Source organism: Perognathus longimembris, chromosome 9 (assembly GCF_023159225.1).
Source record: "Perognathus longimembris pacificus isolate PPM17 chromosome 9, ASM2315922v1, whole genome shotgun sequence".
NCBI lineage: Eukaryota > Metazoa > Chordata > Mammalia > Rodentia > Heteromyidae > Perognathus > Perognathus longimembris.
This window is the reverse complement of record NC_063169.1, coordinates 7,629,557-7,642,738: the sequence shown is the minus strand read 5'-3', so window position 1 is coordinate 7,642,738 and position 13,182 is coordinate 7,629,557. Positions and strand designations below refer to the sequence as shown.

At 35.5% G+C, this 13,182-nt stretch overlaps 1 protein-coding gene across 12 annotated transcripts in view; it reads left to right on the top strand.

The window, feature by feature from the left end:
* The window catches only part of Senp6 (SUMO specific peptidase 6), a 176,010-nt gene that overhangs the window by 31,339 nt on the left and 131,489 nt on the right, over positions 1–13,182 (top strand). For 10 of the 12 annotated variants that reach the window (XM_048353663.1, XM_048353668.1, XM_048353667.1 and 7 more), the window contains 2 exons: positions 10,233–10,303; positions 12,215–12,360. In XM_048353663.1, coding sequence (XP_048209620.1) covers positions 10,233–10,303; positions 12,215–12,360 — 217 coding nt within the window. The remainder of the gene's footprint in view (positions 1–10,232; positions 10,304–12,214; positions 12,361–13,182) is intronic. The other 2 variants (XM_048353670.1, XM_048353669.1) reach the window with 1 other exon arrangement.

Sequence of the window (13,182 nt, the reverse complement as noted above, 5' to 3'; positions counted from 1 at the left end):
GAAAGAAGCTCAGGAACAGTGCTCACTCAGGTTCTGAATGCAAGCTTCAGGACTGGCCAAATTTTATTTTATTTTATTTTTTATTTTTTGCCAGGAGCCAGTGGTCCGTTTCTATAATTCTAGCCACTCAAGAGGCTGAGGTCTGAGGATCACAGTTCGAAACCAGCCTAGGCAGGAAAGTCTGTGAGTTTCTACTTCTAGTTAACCACCAAAAAGCCAGAAGGAGCTGGCTCAAGTGGTAGAGTGCCATCTTTGAGAGGAAAAAAAGCTCAGGTACAGTGCCCAGGCCCTGAGTTCAAATTCAAGCCCAGGACCAGTACATTAATATCATACATACATACATACATACATACATGCATACATGCATGCATGCATGCATACATGCATATGTATACACATGCATCAACACATAAAGATTGCATTTTATCCATAAATGCATACATGCATATATATACATATGCATCAACACATAAAGATTGCATTTTATCCATAAATGCATACAGGGTATCTTTATCAGACACATCATCTCCCTCATTCTCATTTCTTCCCTTTGTAAGAATGCCAGCATCCACAGTGTTTCATGAGGAATTTGAATAACATAAATAACATGGACAATTTTTTAAGAATACACATTTCTTTGAATAATGAAATGATTGTAATTATTCTAAACTTAAGTATCTCTAAAACAGCTTTTTTCTCCTGCTTACAGATAATTGGAGAAGTGAGTCTGCTTACCTGTTTATCATACTTACATGAGATATCAAAAGTAGTTTTGTTGACACCACTCTTAAAACTCCCAAGCAGTTAAGGGCCCTTAAAGCAACACCTTCTCCTGATGAATGAGTGTAGAAAGAAGGGACTTCCTGTAATTTTATTTCATAAGAATTGTGGGAATTTTTTTTTTTTTCTTTTTGGCCAGTCCTGGGCCTTGGACTCAGGGCCTGAGTACTGTCCCTGGCTTTTTGCTCAAGGCTAGCACTCTACCACTTGAGCCACAGCGCCACCTCATGCCGTTTGCTGTATATGTGGTGCTGGGGAATCTAACCCAGGGCCTTCATGTATACAAGCACTCTTGCCACTAGGCCATATTCTCAGCCCCCGAAAGAAATGTTTTCTTATTGTCAGTTTTTCTCTTTCAGTAAGTCATTACTCCTTGTCAAATACAGATCAGTCATTTTACATCTTTTTCATTTTTGACTAGTAGAGACTACCTTTATACACGGCTGTTAACAAAACATTTAAAATAAAATTAATAGTAATGGACATTAAAAATATACAGTCACATAAGTTTCATCCAAGTAATTATTTTCTTTTAGGTTATAGTTGTAGGTATTGTTACATTCTTGGAATATTCAATCTTAGGTAATTTTCTTTTTCACAGTAGCCTTAGTGTATGCAATTCTTTCCCAGTGCTTTTACTATTTAGGCATATTCCTAATACATTCGGCAAATATATACATGCCTAAATGTGCCAGGTACTCTTCTAGGAGCCGAGAGAAATCCTTAACTATGGAAGTTTGTATTGTTTTTGGAATAATACTGAGAAGAAAAATGATAGTTATTAACCAGCACAGACAACAGGCTCATTATTTGCTATGAAATAGATTAATAATCTTTGCCCAACTTTAAAGGAAAAATTGGGACAAATGAGATGATTATTTATTGACTAGACACTGAAATAAAAGTAAGTCCTGAAAATAAATAGTTACAGCTTTGAAATTCTTTCATAAGATTAACTTAAGAGAATGTAAAACTCTTGAAAACTTAGATGTAGCCACAATGTTCAAAAAGACCCCCTGTCAAATACACCTGAGTACTTGGCACCTTAGTTATTGTTAGGACTGATGAAGCCTCAGAATCTTTGGATCCTTGCTTTGAATTACTTTGTTTCTGTTTTTCCACTGGTTTCTGCTAGTAACCTAATACTTTGCACATTCAATACCTTGTATAAGACTACTGCTGAGCTGTATCCCCAGGCCTGTTGTGAATTTTTCAAAGGTTAAACTGAGAAGAGCTTTTGTGTTAACAGATTTACTGGGTAATTTTTTGTTCAAGTAAGTCTTTTCTTCTCCTGAGTAATAAACCACATATTTTTTCTTGATCTCTTCCAAGTAATCTCTTGTAACCACCTGTCTGGTATATAATCAACCATGAATCTCTGAAATGAATTGTTTATAGAAATACAGTTAATCTAATGGAAGCTAGGTAGTTGTAAAAGACTAATTTGCTCTGGGTTTTCCCACTTGCATATAATAATTATGGCACACATTGAGGTATGTTGTTCTAAGCTTAAAACCTATCTCAAAAAAAATCCATACAAATAAGCAGTACTAAGTCTAGAGTATGTTAACTTAGAAAAAAAACTGCTGCCAATTTTCTTTTTTTATGAGTAACTCTGATGATGTGAATAAACCTATTCTTTTGAGGAGTGCTAATACTGAGTCTTGAAGTTAGGGCTTTACATTACTGCTTGGCTCTTTGACTCACAGCTGTGGCTCTACCACTTCAGCCACAATTCCTCTTAAATTCTTTTCTGGCTCATGACCAGTTGAATTGTGAATGCAGTTGTGTGCTTGTACCAGCAACCTAGAATATATAATCCAGTTTTTGAATTATTTATTATTCCTTTTGTGCCCTCCCTGGATAAGGAATGTATTGACCTGTTATAAAATTGAAGCACATAGTAGTTATTTTAATTTAGGATATACTTTCATTATTTTTATTATAAGGAATATGTGCATATTTTAAGAGAAGTTTGAAACAAAAGCAGTACAAAAGTGAAAGGATATAATCAAAACAGGAAATATGGGGCTGGGAATATGGCCTAGTGGTAGAGCGCTCGCCTTGTATACATAAAGCCCTGGGTTCGATTCCCCAGCACCACATATATAGAAAATGGCCATAAGTGGCGCTGTGGCTCAAGGGGCAGAGTGCAGAAAGAAGCCAGGGACAGTGCTCAGGCCCCAGGAAGTATTAGAGTTGTCCCCTTGTAGGGTGAGTGTGAAGATGAAATGTGGTGGCACACACTTAGATCCCAGCTGTGCAGGACTGAGATGAGAGAGAGGATCAGAGCTCCAGACATGCGGTGACAGATTGAGAACCCCATCTCCAAAAGAGAAAGAATAGCTGGCGATTGTAAGTTTTTAAAAAGCCCCTAAGAATAGAATATTATTACGTTGTTACAGTTTGGATGCATTTCCTTTTTATCTTTTTTCTATATACCTTTAAATATATTTAACATTATGTGTGGTCATAATGAAGATACAGCTCTATTGTGAGTTTTCACCTAACAATAAGACGTAAACATTTACCCGTATCATTAAATTAGCTTCTAGAAACAATTTTAATGACTGCATAGCAGCTTGACTTACAAATAAATATATAACATACCCATTTTCCCATTTCTGGTTTTACTACCATAGAAAATAGATCCATATGTAACTTTGCATAAAAATCTTTTAAGTGCATCTCTTAAATCTCTGGAAAAAGGATTCTTTGAGCTAATCCACAAATATTTTAAACATTGTCAGTAAGCACTGCTAAATTTTTATAAGGAAATAAAACCAGTACTGTAAATTGCTGCCTCAAGGTATCTGAAGATAAAATTACATTCAGGTGATAATTTCCTTCTTGAAATTGTAAGAGAGCTATCTGAAATTTTAAAAATAAAAAGATTTCATCAAGGTACCACTCAAGATACTGAAAGCACTTTCATATCTAGTCAGTTGAAGTATATATGTAAAGACAAATTTCATTCACAGTAGTACCTAAAACTAAGTAAAATCAATCACTCATATATAGAGAGAACCAAATTATTATACATGTATGTTTGTTATTTAAGCCATTGTTCTTTAAAATAGAATGAATATATTCTATTGAAATCTGAGGGTCTTTTATTAAGGAAATTTGAATAAGTGATTCTAAAATTGACTTAAAAGCATAAATACATCAGAAAGAGTTTTCTTTATAAAAGAATAACTGTGCTGGGCACTGGTGGCTCATGCCTGTTATAAAAAATACCTGGAGACAAAGAGTAGAGATTTATCTGCTACATAAAAATCTACCATGAAGAAAATTGTGGTTAAACATGGTAATACTAGGAAAAAGCTAATGAGATAGTAAACAGAGTAGAATATCTTTGTATACTCAACTTCCTGCCAATAAAAAGAAGTAAATGTGCAGACCATTTCAAGCTCATGAATAATGACATGTGTACATCAGCTGATAATATGGTTGTTGGGCAGAGTTGCCAGTGGTTTGGTTTTGGACAATATAGCCATCCTTGTGTGGATTTTGTATAGTATGACCTGATAACTATACTTGTGCCTGTTGAGCTAGTGCAAGGCCCACAGTATTGCCAAAAATAAAGCAAAACCCAAACAGCTTAAATTCTGGCTTTCAAATATCACTCTGATGAATGAAACATGGAAAAATGGCTGATTCTGCAGACCTGATAAAAGCACAAAATGATTTGTGTCAGAAACCAAGCAATTAACTCAAAAGGGTGAATGCTTCAGCAGCTTGTGTGCTAGAAGAAATTCAGGAATGATTGGAATGTGACCCACAAACTAGTATTCTATACATTTTTAATGTTGTGTTATATTTTCCTGTAGTTAAAAAAAACACCAAAAACTACAGGATGAGTAAGCATACAGGAGCCAACTAAAATAACTTCCAAGGGATAACTAAAATTAGATTCTGATCATATAGGTAGTGTAAATGTTATGCTGGTATAAATAAATCATGTATTAAATCTGGTACTGGTGGCCTGTGTTTGTAATCCTAGCTACCCAAGAGGCTGAGCTCTGAGGATCCTGATTCAAAGTTAGCCAGGGAAGAAAAGTCCTTGAGACTCTTAGCTCCACTTAACTACCAAGATGGGAGCTGCGGCTGAAGTGGCAGAGTGCTACTACCACCCCTGAGCAAAAAAGCTCAGGGACAGTGCCCTGGGTTCAAGCCCCAACAGTGACACCAAAGAAAGAATCATGTATTTATTATTTTAGTCATCTGAAATAATTTTAGACTAATACTGGATTTGCAAATGAAGTGTAACACAAAATGAACTGGGAGACAGTATTGTTCCTTTTCTTAGAGAAGAGTTCTGTCAGAATTCTTTTCTTGGAGAAGAATATCATAGTAATAGGAGTAGATACTCCCTCTTTGGAAAATTGAGCTTGATCAACTCAGTCCTTTTCAAAAAGTGTAGGTTGGCCTTGCTGCTAAGAAGAGTGTGGAAAGAAAAATAACAGCTTTGCAAGAGAAAAATCTGGTGAAGATCACCTTAAGCAAGAAACTAAAGTTAATAGCAGTGAAAAGTGATATTGATGCCATGTGCCCCTATTAGTGATGGGATGAGAATGGAAGTTTACCTCTGAAGTTTGACCCCAGAGTTCCAACCTCACTCTAATGCTGAGAAAACAGACAGATTGGGGAAGAGTGAGAACAGACATGGTCACTTAACAAATGCAAGTGCCCTGAATTGGATACTGGAAAAAAAACAAAACAGGTACTACTGGAATAGCGGATGCAATCCAAATAATGTTGAAGGTTTCACTAGTAATAACTGTACCAATGTTTTTGCGGCAATACTGGAGTTAGAGGGGTCTTGCCTTTGGTGCACAGGTACTTTCCCACTTGACTCAAGCTCTCAACCCTTGATTTGTATGTATGTATTTGTGAGTGTATGTATACGTGTGTTGCATTATACTTTTTTTTTTTTTTGGTGCCAATATTGGAGTAAGGCCTAGCTGTCTCTTGTGAGTTTTTTTTGTTTTGTTTTGTTTTTTTGCACAGGGCTGGCATTTTACCACTTGAGTCATGGCTCCACTTTTGGATTTTTTGGAGTGTTTAACTGGAGCTAAGAGTCTCTTGGCCTTTCTGCACTGAGTTGGCTTTAAACAACAATATTCAGACCTTAGCTCTCAGCTTTCTGAGTAGCTAGGATTACAGTTGTGAGCCACTGGTGCCCTGTTAAAATACTAATTTGGGGTATATTTTTCACATGGTATTCTTGATTTTTAAAATCCGAGTCTTGGCTGCTACTTGTTAAGTAAGGTATTAACATTAAGATGAGGAATGTGAGGGAATTACAGTTTGTCTTCACAGCTGTTTTGCAAATTTAAAATTATTTAAAAATTAAGTTTACTAGAAAAACTCACCAGTGAAATTCATTAAACCTTTTATTTTAACAAAGAGGCACTTTTATATTATTTTTAAAATTCTGGATCTGGTGTGTGATTCAAGTGCCATCTGGGAAGCGTGAACTCCTGAATACAAACACCATCAGTGAGAAAAAAAACATGGATCGAGATTTTGCAATAAATTTTATGCATCTTACAAAATCTTAGGTTCATAAAGTGGGGCTTCTAAAAGAGCTAACAAAACAAACACTAAGAAGCAACAAAATCTACCCGCCTACAAAGAAAGATGAGATGAGAAGAAAACTTGCCTGGTTCTGCTTGATTTGCTACTACAAAGTAAGAACATAGGTTTGAACTTCATACCAATGGGGAGTTTTAAAAATTTCTTTTTAAGAATGAATGTATTGCCAGGCATTGGTGGCTCATGCATGTAATCCTAGCTACTTGAGATTTGAGGATTGCAGTTGGAAGCCAGCCCAGGTAGGAAAGTCCATGAGACTCTGATCTCCAATTAATCATCAAAAAGCTAGAAGTAGATCTGTGGCTTAAATGGTAGAACAGAAGCCTTGAGCAAAAAAGCTCAAGGACAGTGCCCAGATCCTGGGTTCAAGTCCCAGGACTGGCACAAGAAAAGAAAAAAACTATCATCAAAGCAAGATAGTAACTTATATTAGTGTGATAGAGGAAGTATGGACATGTGTTTGCATATGTGGAAATGTTACAGTGGAATTCCCTTGGACCACTGATTATGCTCATATTTTAAAAACTATTAACATGCTTTTTAAAAAAGATGATTTAGCAAAAGTAACTTTCGAAATACCATATTTTAGCCCAGGTGTTGTACACACATCTGTCTTTAATAGCAGCTCTGGGGAGGCTGAGGCAAAGGATTAAATGCCCATGGCTAGCTCTTGCCTCCAAAAGCAAAGTAAAACTGTATTTTAGAAATAAGATAGTTTATGACTGGAAAGTTAATTCTATCAAATACTTGTACAGTACAAGTCCTATTTTCTTGCTTTAAAGTGAAGGTATACTTTTGTTTCTACATTTTGTTCATTGTGTCTTTTTTTCTAATTTTTTAATGGCAAGTCCTAGTTGTACACAGGAATTCCATTTTGATGTTTCCCTATGTGCTTTTACAGTGTATATATAACCCAATTAGACCCATCCCCTCCAACTCTCCATTAAACTCACCACTTCAAGGGAGAATTGCACTAGATTTTGTTCTATCTTCATGTATGTAGAATCCTTGGCAATATTTCCCAACCCTTTACCCTGTTGTCTAGCCCTTACCCATCCTGCTTGTAGCCACTCGTCCATCCATCTGTTTAACATTCCTGACATTCTTTTTAGAACTAGATTTTGGAAGTGAGAACATGTGATATTTGACTTTCTTAGTCGGGCTTATTTTGCTTAACAAAGTCTCTAGTTTTACCTATTTTCTTGCAGATGTCATAATTTCATTCTTTATGACAATAATGCTTATGTGTATACCAAATTTTTGTCCATTTATTGGTTCATGATATTAAAACAACACTTTTTCTATTATAAAAGAACACGGAGCAAGTTTTGAAAATTGTGGCTATAAAACAGGGACAAACTTACATAATTAATATATGTAATATATTAACATTATTAGTAATATTACATGCTATTAATATTACAGTATGTAATATGATTATGGATAGGACATGATGTTTTCAGTGTGTTGATCCTCAGCAATGTATGGTTCAGTACACTGATTCAAATTGGAAATAAATGTAGTTTATTTCCATTCCTTATTGTACATGCAAATATGATTTACTATTTCAGATTCTTTATGTACATTTTTAATCCAGTGCTTTTGGCTGCCCCAGTGTAAGTATTAAGCAAGTTTAAAATAAAAGCAGAGGGGCTGGGAATATGGCCTAGTGGCAAGAGTGCTCGCCTCGTATACATGAAGCCGTGGGTTCAATTCCCCAGTACCACATATACAAAAAACGGCCAGAAGGGGCGCTGTGGCTCAAGTGGCAGAGTGCTAGCCTTGAGCAAAATGAAGCCAGGGACAGTGCTCAGGCCCTGAGTCCAACCCCCCCAAAAATAAATAAAATAAAAATAAAAACAGAAATCTCTATTTCCAGACCTTGTGTCATTCTGTGTCAAAAATTGTTTTCCTTGTTAATGATCTTTAGTATTTTAGTACAATTATTTTGTTTCCTGTCCACAGTTTAAGAATGTACAAGACGGAGTTACTGTTGGGTTTACACTGGTAATATTTTGTTTATGTCAGATTCATTTTCTGTGTTACAAAGTTGGACATGTTTTGGACATGAGTTGGACAGAGTTATAATATTAGGGTTTATAAAGCAATTATTTGATTTAAACAAAATTATTGCATTATATGTAGATAATTCTTTATTGGACAATAGGAAGAATATAAAAATGTGTACTTCATTTTAGTCCTAAGATAGTTGGGAACTAAAAACATGCTTCCTTTTTTAGAGCACCATTACTCCCATGACATCATGACACATTCTCAGGCTTATAACTTGCTCCCTTATAAAATCTTCAGGTCTTGGTAGGGTAGAAATTGCTCACTTACACCAGATGTTGCTCACTTCATCAACACTGGTATGCCAGGATTCAGATTCTGGCGTTGACATTTAATAATTTGATTACTGTGGACAAGTTAATTGTCTTTATTGTGCTTCTGTTTCCTCATCATCATACGTTTTATAACGTCATTTGGAATAAAAGAACAAATAGATACAAAGTACTTAGAACAATACCTGGCCCATCCACTCAGATGTTCGCTAGCTGCTGTTACAGACACACCACAGTCATCACTCTTATTAATGGTGTTTGTTGTTGTTGTTTCTTTCTCATTTTTTGGTGGCATTGGAGTTTGAACTTAACAGTCTTGTGCTTTTAAGGCAGATACTCTACCAATTTGCCTGTTCTATTCCCAGCTTTGTCACCGTCACATTTTGTTTTCATTTTAAGTGCTTTGAATTTCATTCACAATGTAGGAGTAAGCCCTGAAAATATTGATCACCAGTTTGAGCTGATCTATATCCTATTATTATAGGATAGTCTCTTTTTAATTACCTGATTACAGAGGTCTAGTATCAGAAGATCTTATTTATGGTCAGAAAGTATGTTAATTATGGTAACTTGGCTGTGAGGGTCGCACAGCTAGCTACAGGATTTCTTTTTCACTTAATTACTAAGGATTATTATTTAAATTGGTGATATGTTAGGCTGTAACTAGTGATGTAAGCCTCTAATCCCAGCATCTGATAAGCTGAGGCAGGAGGATCTCATGTTCAAAGCCACGTTTGGTGTATATAGCAAGATAGTATGTCAAAAAAACAAAATAAAAAGACTGAAAGTAGCTTAATATTTTAAGGCAGGTGTACTTATTTTCCTCTCATAATGTCATATTACAACTAAAATATTCTACACTTGCTAATTTTGTACATGGCGTTTTGTTTTAGTGATTTTAGTCATTGTCCTCAAGGCCAGTATTTTTACTTAACCGTTTTTTATTAATTTGTTTTTAAACAACTATAAAGACATTTCTAGTAAAACAGGACAAATTAAATAGTATTGTAGTGTGTAATTCCTTATTCAAAATGTGTAACTTTTAATATAAGTTTTTCTTATTAAAGGTGAAGTTTAGAAAAACTCGACAGGTTTGTACATTTGAGGGATTCGTAGCACTTTCCAAAGTGACTATTTTGAAAGCTAGGTATTGTGAGAGTGTTTAGTTCCATGTACTTGGAAAGTTGAGGCAAGAGGATTGCTTGAGTTCAGGAGTTTCAACCTATAGAGAGACATAATCTCTAAAAATAAATAAGATCATTAAATTTAATTGGACTGGTTACTTTGAAAGGATACTAATTTGAATTTATCGAATACTTACTTAGCACTCTGCCTGTAATGACATCTGGTGGACTGATCTAAGTGAAATAGTGCTCTTCAGAGATCTTACAGTGCCTCTAGATTTAGTATATTTACATAACATAGTTTCAGCATTTTATAGTATATGACAGGGAAACTGGATTAAAGTATATTTCCTATTTGAGTAAAACTATACATTTCATTTTGTAGGAAGGAATACCCACCTCATGTCCAAAAGGCTGAAATTAATGCTATAAGGATAAGTCGGCCCGTAAGTGTTGGTAAGTGTGAAATTTTATGTGTCACACCTGTGAAGTATTTTAATTTGCTGCATGAAAAATACAACTGTGAGGGGCTGGGGATATGGCCTAGCGGCAAGAATGCTTACCTCGTATACATGAAACCCTGGGTTCGATTCCTCAGCACCACATATATAGAAAATGGTCAGAAGTGGTGCTGTGGCTCAAGTGGCAGAGTCCTAGCCTTGAGCAAAAAGAATCCAAGGACAGTGCTCAGTCCCTGAGTTCAAGCCCCAACACTGGCCAAAAAAAAACCCCAAAAATGATACAACTGTGACTTTAGAATATTTCCAGGAGTAGTAGAAATATATAGAAAAATTAATTAGAAATTAAAATTTATGGGGCTGGGAATATGGCCTAGTGTTAAAGTGCTCGTCTTGTATACATGAATCCTGGGTTTGATTCCTCAGCACCACATATATAGAAAAAGCCAGAAGTAGTGCTATGGCTCAAGTACTGAGTGCTAGCCTTAAGCAAAAAGAAGCCAAGGACAGTGCTCAGGCCCTGAGTTCAAGCCCCAGGACTGGCAACAAAAAAGAAATGAAAATTTATGGAATTAGAATTCAAATTTTGACTTTGATATCAAAATGGTTGCACCTTCAGCTGAGTATATAGTTGGAAATCTTTTTATGATTTTCCTCTAAAAAAATCTACTGTAAATGAGCTATAATATTAGGCCATATTATCTTGTATTTTTAATGCAAAAATAAAATATGACAAAGTAATAGCAAATTTATTTTTATTATTTGGAATCACAGATTTTTTTGAGATGTGTTTTCACAATGTTGCAGACTGGTCTTGAACTCACAGTTCTCTTGCCTAGACTTCCTGAGTACCAAGACAGTAGGCAAATGCCATTGTACACCACTGTGCCCAGCTGAAAATAGTGAGTTTTTTTTTTTCATGGTGGAAAAAAGTGTACATTTATAATTAGCCCGCTGGGTTCAGTTTAGATGATTCCAGTTTTGTTGGCAACCTCTAAGGCATCATAATCAGGAGCCTGTTGCACGGATGCCTTCTCTCCATCAGGTCTGGTCAGGGTATCTTAAAATATGTCACATCATTTTGTCTTTCTGTGATTCTTTAATCCAGGAATCATTTTCTGGTTCTTACTTTGCACAGTTTCTAGGTGCTGTGAAAAGTGTGATAAATTATGATTTCTACTATTTTAAAGCTGACAGTATATTGAAGGAAACATGAGTATGAGTGAATTATTAGATTGTGAATGAGTGCTAGTTGAAATATAAAGTGCTGTGGACACTGAAGGATTGCTTATTACCAAGGAAGGGACAGAGCAGTGTCTTAGCAAAGAATTTGTATTCATAAGGTAGATTGAATAGACTTTGCTTATGAAGAAAACAGCACATGTTGTAACTGGGTAAAAAGAAAACTGGATAAATTTCACCGTTTTGAGGTAAAGTTTAGAACTAAGGCAAGAATATCATCGTGAACTCTTTCATGCCAAGGAATGAGTTGTAGTTAGATATTTTCCCCTTTAGTAACTAGAATCATGGAAATGTGTTAGAGTTGCAGGGTCACAAGGTCTGGGAGTGTAATACAGTAGTAGAATGCTTGCCACAAATATATCTGTGCTAATGGCGAAGTGCTTTTGCTGCCATAGTAGCACTGACCAAGCTGATATGTTGGCTCACTTTATAAAATAGTCTGCATTGCGTAAATGCTGCTGAGGACTCAGAGTAGACAAGAGGAGCTAGGAAATTGCTAAAGGCTTAATCTTAAAGTTCTGATTGTTCTTTATTGTTTATGTTGAAACACTGGTTTGTCTTAGCTAAAACTTAATGTTTGTGAATGTATATTTTTTTCATACTTGAGATCATGAGGAATTTATAACCTTTAATTTCAGTACTGTTGTTTTTTTTCTCTTGGCTTTAGAAAGTATAATGAAGAAAACAGAAGAGTCTGAATCTCAAGTAGAGCCTGAAATTAAGAGGAAAGCACAACAGAAACGACACTGTAGTGTATACCAGCCTTCTTCTCCTCTGCCTCCTGCTTCAAAAAAATGTTTAACTCATTTAGAGGTGAGTAATTATTCCCTGTTATTGGTCACGTAGTATTTTTGTTAATATTGTTGTATTGCTTATTAAATTCTAGGTGATCTTAAATCATAGAATCAGAAGAAACATAGAAAAGTTACCAAGGCGAAATACTGAGTCTGTCTTTCCTGGAAGAACCTATGCAGTACAGCCTGGACATACATCTTACATAGTTGCTCTTAACAAGAGCATCCTCTAAATAACTACAGTTTGAAAAAAATAGTAGACAGTTTTTCACATTTTATTTATTCCTCACCCTGCCCTCACTCTTTTCCCCTATATACATACATCTCAGTGGAAATCACAGGCATGATATCCAATACCTTTTTTAAAAAGTGGGGTGGCATTCATATAACCAGAGTGCAAGTCTCAAAATTAGAAAAAAAAACAATGGCAATGAGTCAGACTTAGTATGTATCCCATAACTACTTCACATTTCCCCTGTATTCCATAACCAGTTCCTATTTTACCTAAAGAATCTATTTCTGCTTAGATGTTTTTAATTTTGAATAATTCCAGTAAATTCTGTCTTTCATGACTTCAATGTTTGTGTGGAGTACAGGCCATTTACTTTGTATCTCAAATTGGGTTCTTTTTTTCTTCTTTTCCAAGAATTCTTCAGAAATGAAACTGCTTTCTCATTGTATAGCATAGCAGGCGACATGATACCTATTTTCATATCAGTGATACTTAACTTTTACTCTATACTGTAAAGTTAATAAGTGTCCATATTCCCCCCCCCCACTCTCTCTCTCTCTCTCTCTCTCTCTCTCTCTCTCCCCCCCCCCTTTCTTGGCTTTAGGGATT